The sequence below is a fragment of the Phalaenopsis equestris genome, unplaced genomic scaffold, assembly GCF_001263595.1.
Source record: "Phalaenopsis equestris unplaced genomic scaffold, ASM126359v1 Scaffold000359, whole genome shotgun sequence".
Taxonomy (NCBI): Eukaryota; Viridiplantae; Streptophyta; class Magnoliopsida; order Asparagales; family Orchidaceae; genus Phalaenopsis; species Phalaenopsis equestris.
Window position 1 is genome coordinate 856,148 of NW_018164801.1, and position 15,757 is coordinate 871,904.

A 15,757-nucleotide genomic window follows, 5' to 3' on the forward strand; every position below is an offset into this window, starting at 1 on the left:
GGTGTTCAAGAACATGCAAGTGTCACTGATCGTTGGGTCCATAAAATCCCATAGCCAGGACATAATCATGGAATCCTCCTCTTCCCATGTTGTAGAGGCTGGATCCCTTTTTTCTGGTCTGGTTCCAAGTAGGTGATTAATTCTCCCTTTGCCTTTTAGGTATGTGCGAACAATTTGGGACCATTTGAGATAGTTCTTCCCATTGAACCTATTGGATGCTCGAATATTCTGCAACTCTCCAATTTTCTGAACAGCGTTGTATTCTTCAGAATTGTTGTAGTTGGAGATAGTGGTTTCGGACATTGACATGGTGAGGAAGAAAAATTTGCAGCAATTAAGGCTCGAAATCAACCTGCAGTGGTAAAAGAATCGCAACAATTAAGGCAGCTAATAAAGAAAAATCCAAAGAGCGGCAAAGATCGCGAGATCTCCGGCACAGGATTGCAGCGGCAAAGGACGGTTTTCCTCGTGACAACGTGCTGCTCCTCTCGGACGAAGCGGGAGTCGCTACTGGAATCCCGTGCTCGGGAGGAAGAGTCGCTCGTGCTGGGCAAAGAGAGATTTTAACCGTGCTCGTCGCTTCTGTTCGTGCTCGGAAGAGTCGCTCGTGCTCGCCGTGCTCGTCGCTTTTGCTCGTGCTCGGAAGAGTCGCTCATGCTCAGAAGAGTCTCTTGTGCTCGTCATGCTCGTCAGAGGACTCGCGATTGACAACTGCTACTGGATCGAGGCAGAGGACTGAAGCAGCCCGTGCTCGGAAGGAACGCGAGGAAGAGTCGGAGAAGCGCGGCAACGGCGGGGTCCTCTAGGGTTTCAACCTGGCTCTGATACTATGTGGGAAATCAAAATTATTTGTATTTCACTTCTTCTCTTGAATTAATCATACAAGGTATTATATAGGAGATTAAAAAGAGAAAAACTAGGAAACTATTTAACTATTTCATTAATTTAAGGGATTACAAATTTATTCTAATTTCCTTAATTTAAGGGATTTACCAATTAATTCTAATTTCCTTGATTAAGGAAATTAGAATTAATTCTCACAACTTTGTTTCCATCTCAGTCACATCTCGACAAAGGGTTTCATCACCCACCTGCATGACACATCCTACTTGCCTTTCGTGAAGGATTTGTTTCTTGATCTTTAAATTTTATTCAAGCCTACTCAATATTGCCTCAGTAACGCTTATGCACTCTCCCTTCTATTCATCTGACCATTATTTAAATTTTATTCAAGCCCTTCTATTCATCTGACCATTATTTATGCTGTTTTTTGGATATTTCATGCATTTTGTTAGTCCATTGTATTTTGAGTTTTGTTTGTTTAATACTCAGTTTAGCCCAAGCAAAACTGGTTGATTGCTAGTAAGATTGAGATACTGAATTGTTGCTTCGAGTCTGATTCATTATTGTTGTTTATATTATTTTAATTCGCAAAACTATCATTTTAGTGAAACTTATATTGCAACATTCATTAACTAGAAGAAATATAAAATTGTTGAATTTGATCAAACTTGCTAAAAAAAATCAATGCGAGAAATTAGCAAGAAAATATTATATCTTACTTCCAACTTTTTTGACTGTTCAAGAAATATTATGTGGTATTTAAGATATTTTTTTTCTTAGGTTCTTAAATTATTACTGAATTATTTATGATTTTTAATGTTTTGTACTATTTTAAAATAGTGTGCATTACATTATGCATTATAGCTCTACGGGCCTTTACCCAAAAATGCACTGCTGGATATTGACAATTAAAACGAATTTTGGAGAGAAAAAATTATAGGAGATAAGGGTAAAAAGAGAAAGAAGTCGACTACGAAATACTGGCTGATAATAGAGAGAAGAGAGAGAAACGTATGACTGATAGGAGAGAGAAAGGAAAAAAGATCACGCATTATAGTCAATGATAATGTCATGTTCTTCTTTATTACATTATATCCTTATTAATAAACATAGGATTCAGCATGTTTAGAAGTAAAGTAATTTGAAATCAAATCTAATAATATGGCATCTAATCAAATCTAAGGGGCTATTTGACTTGGTAAAAAAAGAATGTGGTGTAATTGAAGTATAATATATTTGAACATTTTGGAGTTATTTGGTTTCCTATAAGAAAATGCATGAGTTGATCTTTTTGTATTTGATTTGAAGAAAATTAGAATTAATTTAAAATAGGCGTTGGGGGGGGCGGCAAAACAGACGACGTTTGTGCCTGCTGCTGCAGTGAACTCCACGAGTTACGATGGTGGCAACAAGGTATAGTGGGAGGTGGCGACAGTGATGGTCGGCTGTAATCGACAATGACGGGCAGCAGGTCAGTGCTGATATATCATCTTCTGCTTCAAAGTTAGCAACTTGAGTATGTCGAAAAAAGGGTGACAATTGAAGCAAAGATAGGTCCAGGTTTTAGCAAAGGAGCAAATTAGAAAATCACAATAGCACATGTCAGTAATGTGCATGATTAGCCACATGAAAAAAAGAAAGGTTGACATGTATGGAGTTTAAAACAAGAGAGGAATATGTGAAAATTGCAATGGAAAAGATTTATGCAACATTGATCTTTAGTTTGAATAGCTAAAGAAATCTTGGATATTGGACTTGAGTTTTTTAGTTCACTTTATTCAAAATAAAGAATATTTCAACAACCTGTCTACAAGAAATTGCAGGATGATTCATTTTGATAATGGTAAACTACTAGACATTGTGGCAGCTGATAATGTATAAATAAGATTGGCAATGAGCACATAAGGAAGCTTCAAAATGTGAGGCAAGATTTTGGCATAAATAAGAATTTGATCTATACTTAATAACTATGTGTGAAGGTTATGTATGAATTTTCTTAAGCAGTAGATTGTTAAGATGTGTGGAGCAAATTTTTCTAAAATCAAAATCTTCCTAAATCCAAAATGGTAAGCCTCTAACTTACGCAAATTTATTTTTGTTGAAATCTAATTTCAGTAGACATAATTTTCTATCAAGTAACATTAAGTCCAAAATTTTGTCAATAATACTCTAACATAGCATAAATCTGTTTTCCCCCTCCATCGCCTTAAATCAATTATAAAACTAGTAAAAATTTAATGGCTAGAAAGTGGCATCCAAGATGCTTAGAAAGCAATCATCTCAGTTAAAAAATATGGCCGATGGCTTCAGAAATCGCAGATATCAAGTGATGAAGAAAATAAGGCCATAGAAAGAGAGAGAGAGAGTTGGACTTTGCTTTGAGTGGGTTTGAAGTCATTTCTTGTTTTAAGATTGCAGTGAGCAGTAGTAATAAGGTCAAAAGAAAAGGAGAGAAAAAGGGAATAAAAGGCATGGTAGAGAGACTGATAAATAGAGAAATAAACAGTGAGAAAATATTTGGGGGCATATATTTAATCCATGCACTCGTCTCTATTACTATTGAAAGTTTGCACTATGCGTCCATGGACGTTAAGTATATCTCACGGAACTACATAATTTTATGAGCTCTTTCTCTTGTGATAACTTTGCAGGCCTTACTATTTCCTCAGTTAGATTATGTTTATTACAGCTCAGACAAAGCTTTCTTCCCAAATCCCCAAAACCATCAGAGATATTTAACCTCCATTTACAAAAATCTTTACTAATTTTATTTCTAGCAGTTACAATTTCAATGTACAAACAATACAAAAGTTACAAAAAGAGCCAAAGAATTAAAAACATGGAAGGAAGAAATCCAAATAAAGCAGTAAATTCGTTTTACTCTGCTTTTATTTGTATTCTCTTCAAATTGAAGTAAAGAAAGCCCAATGGAAGCGAGAAAAAATCTAAACCTAAGAGAAAGCCAATTTAAGGAACCTGTTATTGCGCCCAGCAGATTGCCACAATCCACATGTCCATCACACAATGAATCCAGTATTTGAACACCTATATTGCTGTAGAGATTTGGGGACAGAAGGAGAGAAAACCTTTAAAATATTTTTTTAAGAAATTTTTTTTCACTGAGCAAATAAAAACAAACCTTCGGAGATTTAGCTGATGAATGCCTACAGAGAGAAGCATCTAGAGAGCAATGAGGGATAACAAAATACGAAACCAAATCAGAAATGTTTCTACTAAATTTTTTTTTTGGGGAATTTATATATATACCACCCAATTCCTATGTATATTCATATCTAACACCTAACTCTATTTTTTTACATTTATACCACCTAAAACTTTCATACCACATCAAAAAAATCACTCTTTAACTTTTAAAAACCGAAATACACCATTCATACATAAATAAGGTGGCACATATGTAAAAATTGAAGTTGAGATGTTAGGCATGTAAATATATAAGAACTGTGTGCTACGTACGCAACTTTCACATTTTTTTATACATATAATGTTCATTAGCTGATTAAAATGATCTGAATACCTGATCTAGATGCATGCCAACAGCTCTAATAACAAAATTGGAACTGATATGATTTAGATAAGATATTGGACAAAGAAGAGCAGCTGCTTCAACCATTTTGACAATATCTGGAATGGTAAAGGCAGCAAATGCCATAATAGTCCCCTGAAAATCAAAAGGAATATAAATTCAAATTAATAAATTGGCACAAAAACCAAACAATATTCTGGCATTGCTATGATGCTCCAAGCAAAAGCTGAAGAAGATTTTTTAGGGCCTGTTTGGCATTAGTTTTCTTTTCTGTTTTAATCTTCATTTTTTCTTTTACTTTTGAAAATAAATTTGGTTAGTATAACTTTTAGCTGTTTTTATTATTTGTTTTTGAAAACAAATCACATTGCTTTTAAAAACTACCATAATCAAATAACTTTTAATTCAAATCAAAACATAAACAAAACAAAAATAGAAATAATAAATGAAAAACAAAAATAAAAATGATTCCAAACAACCCCTTAACAGTTTGACTGATTAATACCTGTGAATGGCCTATGTATAAAACTTTAGAAGATGTTTCAGTCTTTATATAGCTCAACATAGCCGCCAAATCATACTGAGCCAAATCCTGCCAACTCCAATCCCAAAATGCCTGCAACAGTATACATCTTCATGGTATTATATATAACTCAATAAATTTTTGCACAATTTGAACAAAAACAAAAGGCGAGAAAAGCCACATACACGGTCATGCTCGGATAAAGTGGCGTGCTTACGACTCCAACGTGTGCCACGCACATTTCCAACCCACACATCAAAACCATGATCAGCGAGTATGAACCCGAGAGACTCATCGACGGAATTTAGAAACCAAGTGTCACCCCCCTGTACAGTATAGAAATATAGATTCAATATCATGTCAGAAAAAAACGAAAGGAAAAGTAACCTGAACTAAAAAAGGTTGGAAAAAGGTTGGAAGATTTACATACAAGATTTACATACAAACCACTTAATTTTTATGTATTTACATATCTAACACCTAAACTTCAATGTTTACATATATGCCACATTAGCCATGCATGAAAATGTGTATTTCGCTTTTTAAAAGTTAAAATTGTGGTATTTTAGATTTGATGTGGAAGATTTGAGCGGTATAAATGTAAAAAGTAAAGTTTAAGTGTTAGATAAGTAAATACAAAGGAATTGAGTGATATGTATGTAAATACCCCAACAAAATTTAACATTTGGCTGATTCAAGCACCTGAGAATAACAAAATGAATCACAAAATGTAAGATATAAGAAAAAACTAAGAAAGAAATTACAATGCCTCATATGAACCTGAAAGAGGCCATGCTGAAGGAAAACAGGAGGGCCATTGTATCCAGTTAATGCACTTCGCCCATTTGAAATACGTTGAAGTGTTAGTAGATAGCCATCCTCAGTCTGGACCTGAATGTAACACCAGCATTACATAAAACCAATAACTTTCAACAATTCAGATTTCATCATACAGCTTTAGAATAGAAAAAAAAACATTAGGCGCTGTCAAGGAGTTAAAAATTTGATGAAGTATAAAGATATTACAGCATATCAATCAACTTAAACCAATAGAAATTTAGCCGATCGTCAGCAAGCACGAAGATTGCAATCTCACATTGAATGTTATGATTATATTGGTCTTCACCACAACCTCTGAAGATATAATCCGTTATCCACAAGGACAGATTACATGCATAACAAGGATAAGTAACAGTAAATACATGCAACTAATAGTAAACATTGCCTACATGTCTCACATGAACATAAGTTCCTCAACCAGATTTGATGGCAAATATCCCCAAATGGCCCCTGTTTATAAAACAGTCTGCGCCAATTTGACTGGAGCATCAAAATTATATAAAAAGAGATCTATCATGATCAAGTTTTTTAAACACAATGAAAATGATAGGGATCAAACACAATGCATGCAATTTGAGTCCGAGATGTCTCCACATGCGCCGGAATTGCTCAAATGATCTCCAATAACAGGACTGGCTTAAATAGAAGGGAAAACTTTTAATCAACTACTCCAAACACTTGCATTAATTGCATAGTTTTAGATACAAAAGCCTAAAAACTCTCTAGTATGGATAAGTAAATAGAGTAGGAATAAAAGAACCTTTAAAAATTCAACATTTTTTACTACAGTTTTTTGAGCTTATGGCATCATAAATAAAAACTCGGTTGGCAATGGATAATATATTAAATTCTCTCTTCTCAACCTCTTCTTTAGTCGATGCCATAAAGAGATGATTTTTAAAACACACATTTTTTCGATTTTTAATCATAGCCCTCGGACAAAAGATTTCTAGTTAACCCTTGCAATGACTTAAGTAGGAATCAACAAATAAAATGCCATTTGGGTTGCTTCTCTGAATCCCACTTCACTAGGCAATCATATTTGGAGTTGAATTTGGTACTAATTCACCACATCTGCCCGGCAACAAGACTAGTTAGGAGTTCGATATGCTATAAACTCTGGTTTAGCTAAATCTTTTTCACAACTTCTAACCATCTCCTTGAGCAAGAACTAAGCCACAATTGAAATAGATATAGTATAAAATAACAATATAAGACCATGAAGATAGTTAAATTTAATTTTGTAACTATAGTTTACACCTGAACCAAATTCCATAGTTGCTTAAACTACTTCCCAACATAAAAGTAAATACCATAAAAGTAAATTTTCTTTTTTTTTTTTTTTTTTTTTTTTTTTGCTTTTCCTATCAAAGCGTCTAAAATAATTGAATTTTCGGTCGCTGGATTGAGGGCCATAAAACAACAACATCAAATCCTTAATTCGGCTAAGGGGGGTCAGCTACATAAATCATTTTTCTCTACTATGTCTCATGCCCAAGAAAGTCTACCTCCACCTTTCTTAACATAAATCAAATTTAAAACATCTACTCTACTAATCGAGTCATCAGATGCTCGACATTTAATGTGATCAAATCATCTAAGACAACTCTCTCTAATCATGTCAGCCACAGGAGTTACACAAACCCTTTCACGAATATATACGTTTCGCACTTTTTCTCTAGTTGTAAAGTCACTCATTCACCAAAGCATTCTCATCTCAACACACTTAGTTTTATGCTTCTCTTTTATAGGCCTCATTTTGCATCATAAAGCATTGCATGTCATACCAACATTATATAAAATTTTCCTTCAACCACTGCATTCCTCCACTTTTCTATCCAACTTGAATTATACTATCACATAATAGTCCCGATGCATTCCTCCACTTAAACCATCCAACTTGAATTATACTAATAACATCGCCAGTATTACTAAGAAACTTATACATCCCAGTTATTTTAACATTTTATGAATTCAGATCCCTTCACAGATTTCGAAGGCGAGTGTCATATACTCTTATTTTTAACTACTTCTAGAAACAATCACTTGTTTCTTACTTCTCCATGTCATTATATATCCCCATACATAGGAGCAATAACCTATGGTAGACCTTCTGGCAGTGAGCTCCTTAGCCCAACTAATATCATTATAGACTTCTACTTTGCTTCTAGTTTTCTCAAAAATTAATCCATAACTAGGAGTCTTCTAAGGAAACCACAGGATTTTGTATACTATCTCCAAATGCTCTTCATTTGGGTTATTCATGTGTTGGCTCACAATACTGATAAAGTATGCAATATCTGGTCTTGTATGTGACAGTTAGATGAGTTTTCCTATCAATCTTTGTTATCTAACCTTATCTGCAAGGATGATTTCTTCTCCCTTCTCTAACTTCTTGTTGGGATCCATTGGAGTATCAGCAGACTTATCTTCAATCATCTCTATGTCCTTTAATAAATCTATAATGTATTTCCTCTGTGATACAACAATGTCTTTCTTGAATCTTGCTACCTCCATAACTAAAAATATCTCATGATTTCTAAGTCATTGGTTTCAAACTTTGTGGCAAGCACTTCTTTGATCTTGAGAATCTCTCATTCATCATCACCAATAAAAATCAATTCATCCACATATACTATCACAACAACATCTTTACCTCTTTAAGTGTCTTTTAAAAATAGAATATGATCAAGAATATCCATTAGATTTCATAGTTTTAACAAAACTTTAAAACCACACACTTGGGCATTGTTTAAGTCTATAGGAGACTTCATGAGTTTGCATACTATGTGTTTGTTTGAATTATTCTTATGTCCTATCGGTATCTTCATATAGAATTATTTCAAATCCTCATTCACAAAGTCATTTTTTATGTCAAGTCGATATACTCATTTCTTGTAAACTGCTACTGAAAGGAGCACTCTGATAGTGTTAAATTTGACAACTAGTGTGAATGTCTCCAATCAATCCTATAGGTTTGAGTGAAACATTTTGCAATAAGTCTGGCTTTGAATCTCTTAACACCATAATCAGCTTTATATTTGATGTCGAACACCTATTTGCACCTAACTGTATGATGAGGGAGTATAGTAAAAATTCATGTACCATTATGCTTTAGTGCTCGAATCTCCTCTTCAACTATTTTCCTCCATTTTTTTATTTTCAAGGGCTTCATGAATGGATTTAGGAATTTGCATACTATCAAGATTAGAAATAAATAAAGAATAACATAAATATATCTTACATAAATTAGGAAAAGAAATATGCTGAAATGAAACTTAAAATAACATGGAATATGAAGAGAATAAACTAATAAAAAATTTTCTAAGTTGTTCCAATTAAATTCTCCAAAATCTTCTCAGATTTTACCTAGAATCTCATATTTCCTCCATAATATTCTCAGATTTCCACAGTGCCCTTTAGCAACAAGCAACTTAAGAAAAGTAAATTATTTTTTAGATCTGGGACATAACTCACATCTCCAAGTGTTTTGATGTTTCCATCAAATATCTTGATTCTAATAGTTCCAACGCCGATTATCACACATGGAGCATTGTTACTCATTAACAACAGGTACCCTTCGACACGGTTTCATATGTTGAAAACAAATCCTTGTTAGGACCCATACAAAATGTGCATGTTAAATAAAAAACTCAATCATCAAAAAGTACTTCATCAGAAACAGATAACAGTTCGCCCAAAATGTGCATGTTAAATAAAAAACTCAATCATCACAAAGTACTTCATCAGAAACAGATAATCACTAACAACTTTTTCAACAATACTGGCTTCACCGGAATGATCTGATTGTTTGTCTTTCTAATTAAAAGTTAATTTTTTTATTCTAGAACTTGTAACATTCGGTTTTGATGTGTCACTTTTTTTACAATAATTTCAAAGCTTATCTTTATTTTTATATTTGATCTACTCTTCGTATTAGCAACAGAACTACTCTCTTGAGTTCTACCTCAAACGATAAGACCTTCTCTTTGAGCAACAGATTCATCCACAAATTGCTTCATCTTTCTCATAAAAAATGGAGTATCATATATTTCATCTAGAGTAGATTTCTCTCGCCCATATAAAATGGTATCTCTAAGCATTATATATGATGAAGGCAACAAGCGAAACAAAATTAATGTCAAATGTTCTTCGCCACACTTAACTTTCATGACTTTTAAATTAGAGATGATTTCTTCAAGGACAGTTAAATGATTTATAATTGATGAATCTTTTATTATCATGTTAGAGTACAAATGTTGTTTCAAATGCAACTTATTGGTTAGAATTTTCATCATGCACAACTACTTTAATCTCATTATACAAATGTTGTTTCGAGCGCAACTTATTGGTTAGACTTTTCATCTTCCACAATTGCTTTAATCTCAATTATAATGCAGCAACGATCATCTCCTTCGAAACATCCTCTAAATTTAATTTAATATATAAAGCTGAATTTGAGAAAGAGTATTTCGATCTTTTCGTTGCTTTTCCTCCAACTTTCATGATGAGGACATCTTTCAAACCTAAGTAGTGCATCGTTTGGATCCATTTGCACTAACATAGCTCACATCTTAACCTGCCAAAGCGAAAATCTAGTTTTGTGGTCTAAAAGAGGCATATTGTACTTTGTTGTTATAGTTGTCCCGATCAAAACTAAACCTGACATCAGTTGTTATAAATTGATATCGAATTGATGCAAAGCACAATGAAAAAAAAATAAAATGAAACAAATATTTCATGTATAAAAACTTAAGATGAAATATACCACAGACAAATGAGATAAATTCACTGTATCAAATAAGAAATTACAAGTAGAGAGTTTCGGCCAACGTCAAAGTGAAGTAAGAAAAGTAAGCGCAATTGTACAAAAAAAAGGTATTTATAATTTTACAAAACTCCTTTAAAAGAAATAATTAAAAAGAACTAATAAAATAACAGCACGTGGATTATAATCTAAAGGTTATTATTAAATTGATCAAACGGTAGAAATCTTCAATCCGTGTGCTCAAAATTTCCTCCTAAAGTCTCAATCCATGTGCTCGCACTTTTTTTATGAGAAGGTTGAGATCCACAGAATTCAAATCAAGAATTTAGCACGAGATATTAGTGTACTCTTGTCTTTATAATACCTCTAAAAGGCAACTTGATTGCATCATTGGAGAGGAGCGAGAGTTAGCATGGGAGGATGCATTCAGAAATGAAAGAGAAATATTTTCTTCAACTTGGTTTAACAATAAAGAGTGATGACAACCTAAGACATCACCAAGGTTTTTGATTTCATTGGTTTTGACTTTCACTCTAGTTGAGCGTGTGATGAGCCTTTTTACTAAATTTCTGCGCTCCTACACCTATTTATTTTCTTTTTCTTCTCATCCTTTTCATTTGGCTGTGATTAGGGCTCTAATAGAGTCGAGTAAAACATAGTTTGGACTTGGCTTAGTACAATTATAGGTTGTTCATATTAGCCTTGAGCTTGTATCAAACTTTCGCATATTGTTCAAAATTGTCTTGTTTAAAATGTTTAATGTTTGAACTTGATTTATACTTGATTTATTTATGACAAGTGAACAAGTATTTAAATGAGCTAAAATTTCAAAGAAGTATATAGATTTTCATATAAAAACATAATTTTACAAATTAAAAAAACAATTTAATAAATCATATGAACAAATGAACTAACCCACAATGTGTCATATAGTGTCTATAATAGATATATTCTCACAAGAATAAATTCTAAGATAGAAGAAAAATATTGAAACAAGAGCAAAAAAAAAATTAAATTAACTAATATTACAAAGTAACTTATAATGTGAAATCATTCATCAATAGTAGAAATAGATGAAAAGACCAGTCATAATAAAAAGGAATGAATAAAAGTGATGTCCACTTTTTGAATTCCATAATGCTAATTTTCAAATAGTTAATAATTAAAAATAAAATAAATATGTAGTTATAAATTAATCTAAAAATATTTTTGATATAATAATATAATGTTATTAAATCTATAACTAAATAAATTATAACAAGTCAATTTTTATTTAAATGCTATATATATATATATATATATATATGATACGAGCTATATTTGAGCTTCATATTGAGTATTTAACAAGTTACATATTGAACAACAAATAAATTTGTTCGTGAACATAATGTTCAAGCAGAGTCTTACTAGAGAGAGAATGCATTAATTTTAGAGAAATTTTGCTAGGGTTTAGTGTAACGCAACCTATTGCATCAAATTTTTATTACCATTGTTAGGTGAGAAATATAAACAATAAGGAGTAGCCTACCCCACTAAAAAATGGTTTTCGTAGGAAACTGGAAAAATCATTGTACCGGGATGATTTGATAGAATAATAAAATTTTAAAAACAACAAAAAGGCATGAAAACAAAAAACAGAAAACACATTACCTCTTTTTAAAAAAATTTAGAAGTCAACGAATTTTAAGAACCCTTCGTCAACATTACTCATTGCATCACATTACCTTAATAACAGACGGATAAAAAAATCCTTATAAAACCTATTTCCGGACAAGCCTACCCCACTAAAAAATGGTTTTCGTAGGAAACTAGAAAAATCATTGTACAGGGATGATTAGATAGAATAATAAAATTTTAAAGAAAACAAAAAGGCATGTAAACAAAGAACAGAAAACACATTACCTCTTTTTAAAAAAATTTAGAAGTCAACGAATTTTAAGAACCCTTCGTCGACATTACTCATTGCATCACATTACCTTAATACCAGACGGATAAAAAAAATCCTTATAAAACCTATTTCCGGACAACTAAAGGGATTTTTAACAAATTTACAGGAACATACATGCATGTTTAACCTGATAACCCCTTTCAAACACAAGTAGAACGTTGAAAACCTGTAAATTAGTCACTGCGAAACCTAATAATCAAGACAAATAGAGACGCATACTGTGTACTCAGTGCAAGGGTAGCCCATGGGACGAACTATCAGAGCGCAGAGTCCATCGTTGTTCTGTGGAACGCCGTAGACAGAACTTAGGTACCCTAGAAGAACGATGGCCATGAGCGAGGCCGAAGCCCAGCAGCTCGAGGTCTCCCATTCCATCTTCACCAATCTCACAGCCCAGAGCTTCTACGGAAATTTTATGATGGAGCGAGATGAGCGATCAGTTAGTTATCCCTTGTTATACTCAATCGATGGAAAGTTGGAAACCCATTTTTTATGGAAAATATTAATTTAAATTAATATGAATATTATAATTTTTTTTTAAATTAATTAGATCTTTTTAGAGGTGTTTTAAAACTTCAACCGTTTGATATGAAGAAAAATAAATGTAATGTGAAATTTTTAATATATCAAAAATTTATTATGTGTTCATTTTTAATGTATTTGAAATTGATTTGTGTAAGGTACCATCCCCTTCTACGACATGTCAATTGTCACTCTATCTGCTGTCAATCACCTCTATTGACCATATTTTACATTGAATTCATTTTTCTTCAAACCAAATAGGAAAATACAAAACACAGCATCTATGTTCTGTTGAACCAATTCTAAAATATTTAAAATATCATATATTATTTTAAACAACAGTCTTTTTCAATAAACCAGACAATCCCTAAACAAGATTCAAATTTTGTTAGAATAATGATTGATGAAATTTCAATCGAGGTTGGAATAAGATTCAATTTAATTAATATGTTGATACAATATATTAATTAAATTTTATTTTTAAACTATTTCATTCATTAGAAAATTTTGCAATTGTTTAGCTAGAAAATAGTAATGTAATCTCATGAAAATATGCAAGTTAGAATTTAACTTGCAAATTGTCAAACATTTTTTTTTCTAAATTTATCATATATCTGATTTTAATGAGCATTGAAGATATAAGATTTTACTAATACAATTAAAATTTCCTAAGAAATAATATACCTTCGTACAAGAGAGTTTTTGAAAGTCTGATGTCCATTCTCTAAGTGATTTTTCACCAGTGTTCCGGATAAGCTATATTTATTAAAAATTTCTTTATAACTTTTAGGGTTTAGAATTTAATTAATATAAATTAATGTAAACCTATATATTTCACTTCAATTATATATAATTATGTTTATGTTATAACCCTTAATTTTCTTATATAGGGCATTATCTCCATCTAGAAATTAAAAAGTGCTCGGTTCTACTTTCCTCAAATCAAGTGAGAGAAGATTATAGAAGGGGGGAAGAGAGAATATAGATGAAACAAGAGCTTAGAAACAAATTTGAAGGAGATAGAAATGTATATTGATATTGATATTAAAGTTTTTGTCATATGTTTTTTTTAAATACAATTTCTAAATTGAGTTTTTTAAATTTACCCAATTTTTTTATAAATTTGCATTGTATTATAGTGACAATATATATGTCATGCATGATTACATTTGTTTAATACATATTAAAATAAGCACTTTGAGTTAACTTGATAAATCCTGCTGTGTCTAATGTCAATGTACTTTTTATATGTACCAAAAAAGATATAATGACATAAATGTTGTGGACAATTTAGAATGTTAATTACAGTATTTATATTATGAATTGTATACAAATAATAATAAAAAAAAATTGTCTGCTATAATTCAAGTTGGCAGAAACACGACATTCGAAAAGCATATGAGTTTTTTTTCTTTAGTTAGGGTTATAAACTCAATGTTGGATGAGAGTTATAAGACTAGGCATCATATAATTTAAATATCAAAATGTTGGGAATGATGGCTCTTTTTTATTATCTCACCCTACTATTCTTGTTTACATGACAAGAGATGATACTATACATATGGCTCTTTTTTATTATCTCACCCTACTATTCTTGCTTACATGACAAGAGATGATAACATACATGATTTATCATAGTTAGAAGTTAAAAAAAAAACATTACTTATATGATGAAATTAGCTAAAAAGCTCGACCTGTGCAAATAAATGCATCTTATATTACTATACATGATAATCTGAGCTAGATATAATGCCTCTATTTTGGCATAATATCCTATACATCACCTGAAACTAAAATTAATACATGTTGGCCATGATTTGCATTATATGTATACTAACTAATCATGAACAACGCTTTGTATAAAGCAGAGTACATGTTATTCATTCAAATTCAACAAATTCCTACAAAAGAAATACATTGCATTCATTTCGCTGTCAATTAAATAGCATCATAATGCATTTCAAGTTTTTGTTGTGAGGAAACATTTTAAAACCTATGGATAGAGTTTTTATAAATAAAGTAGAAGTACAATATAACTTTTATAAAGAAAATATGATCTTATTTTGGCATATGAAGTGAAATAGTTAAGTAATAAGCAGTTTTTAATGATAATGTTCATTAGAAGTATATGTATGAAAGAGCAACATCAAAAAAATCGTCTCAAATTATACAATTTAGCCAATTTTTTGAATGATAAGTATATATGTTAGAATGATGAAAATGATAATATTTGTATGGTGGGAAGATTATAATATCATCGGTGTCGTCTAATTCCTGAACACACTGTATTATTTGACTATTTATTTAATTTGAGTATATTTATTAAAATATGTTTATTTAATTAATATATTACTCTAATATTTTATATTAAAATAGATTTTCAAGTTACTTTGATTTTAGATAATTTTATAAATATTTCATTAAATAGTAATGCAATCTCTTGAAATTTTATGACATGCAACCTTCAAAAAATAATTTTTAATTCATTAAAATCTTGACTTATAAAACTTCTTCATCATGGAGCAATACTAACACTATTTAATAAATACTTTTTTTCTTATTTAAATGGCTTTAGGTCTACATAGAGAAGATGATGTTTGTTCAACTAAAATTTCATGACGAATTAACTTAGTTATTTTGGTACACACATTTTCTTAAATAATTTGTTATCCATTTTTAAATTAATTTATTAATGTAGTAGTATTTATTGTTTATATATTTTTATAATAATTGGAGCTTTAAACTTCAACTATATATATATATATA

The 15,757-nt window shown here is 31.3% G+C and overlaps 1 protein-coding gene across 1 annotated transcript in view; it reads right to left on the reverse strand.

Annotated features, from left to right (window-relative positions):
- The window catches only part of LOC110026198 (triacylglycerol lipase 1), a 20,092-nt gene extending 7,185 nt beyond the window's left edge, over nucleotides 1–12,907 (reverse strand). The window contains exons 1-7 of the mRNA XM_020727060.1: nucleotides 12,689–12,907; nucleotides 5,694–5,804; nucleotides 5,099–5,239; nucleotides 4,896–5,006; nucleotides 4,382–4,525; nucleotides 3,983–4,023; nucleotides 3,820–3,896 (exon numbers count right to left, since the gene is read on the reverse strand). Of these exons, the coding sequence (XP_020582719.1) occupies nucleotides 3,820–3,896; nucleotides 3,983–4,023; nucleotides 4,382–4,525; nucleotides 4,896–5,006; nucleotides 5,099–5,239; nucleotides 5,694–5,804; nucleotides 12,689–12,844 (781 nt within the window). The 5' untranslated portion in view covers nucleotides 12,845–12,907. The remainder of the gene's footprint in view (nucleotides 1–3,819; nucleotides 3,897–3,982; nucleotides 4,024–4,381; nucleotides 4,526–4,895; nucleotides 5,007–5,098; nucleotides 5,240–5,693; nucleotides 5,805–12,688) is intronic.
- Nucleotides 12,908–15,757: the final 2,850 nt, after the last annotated feature.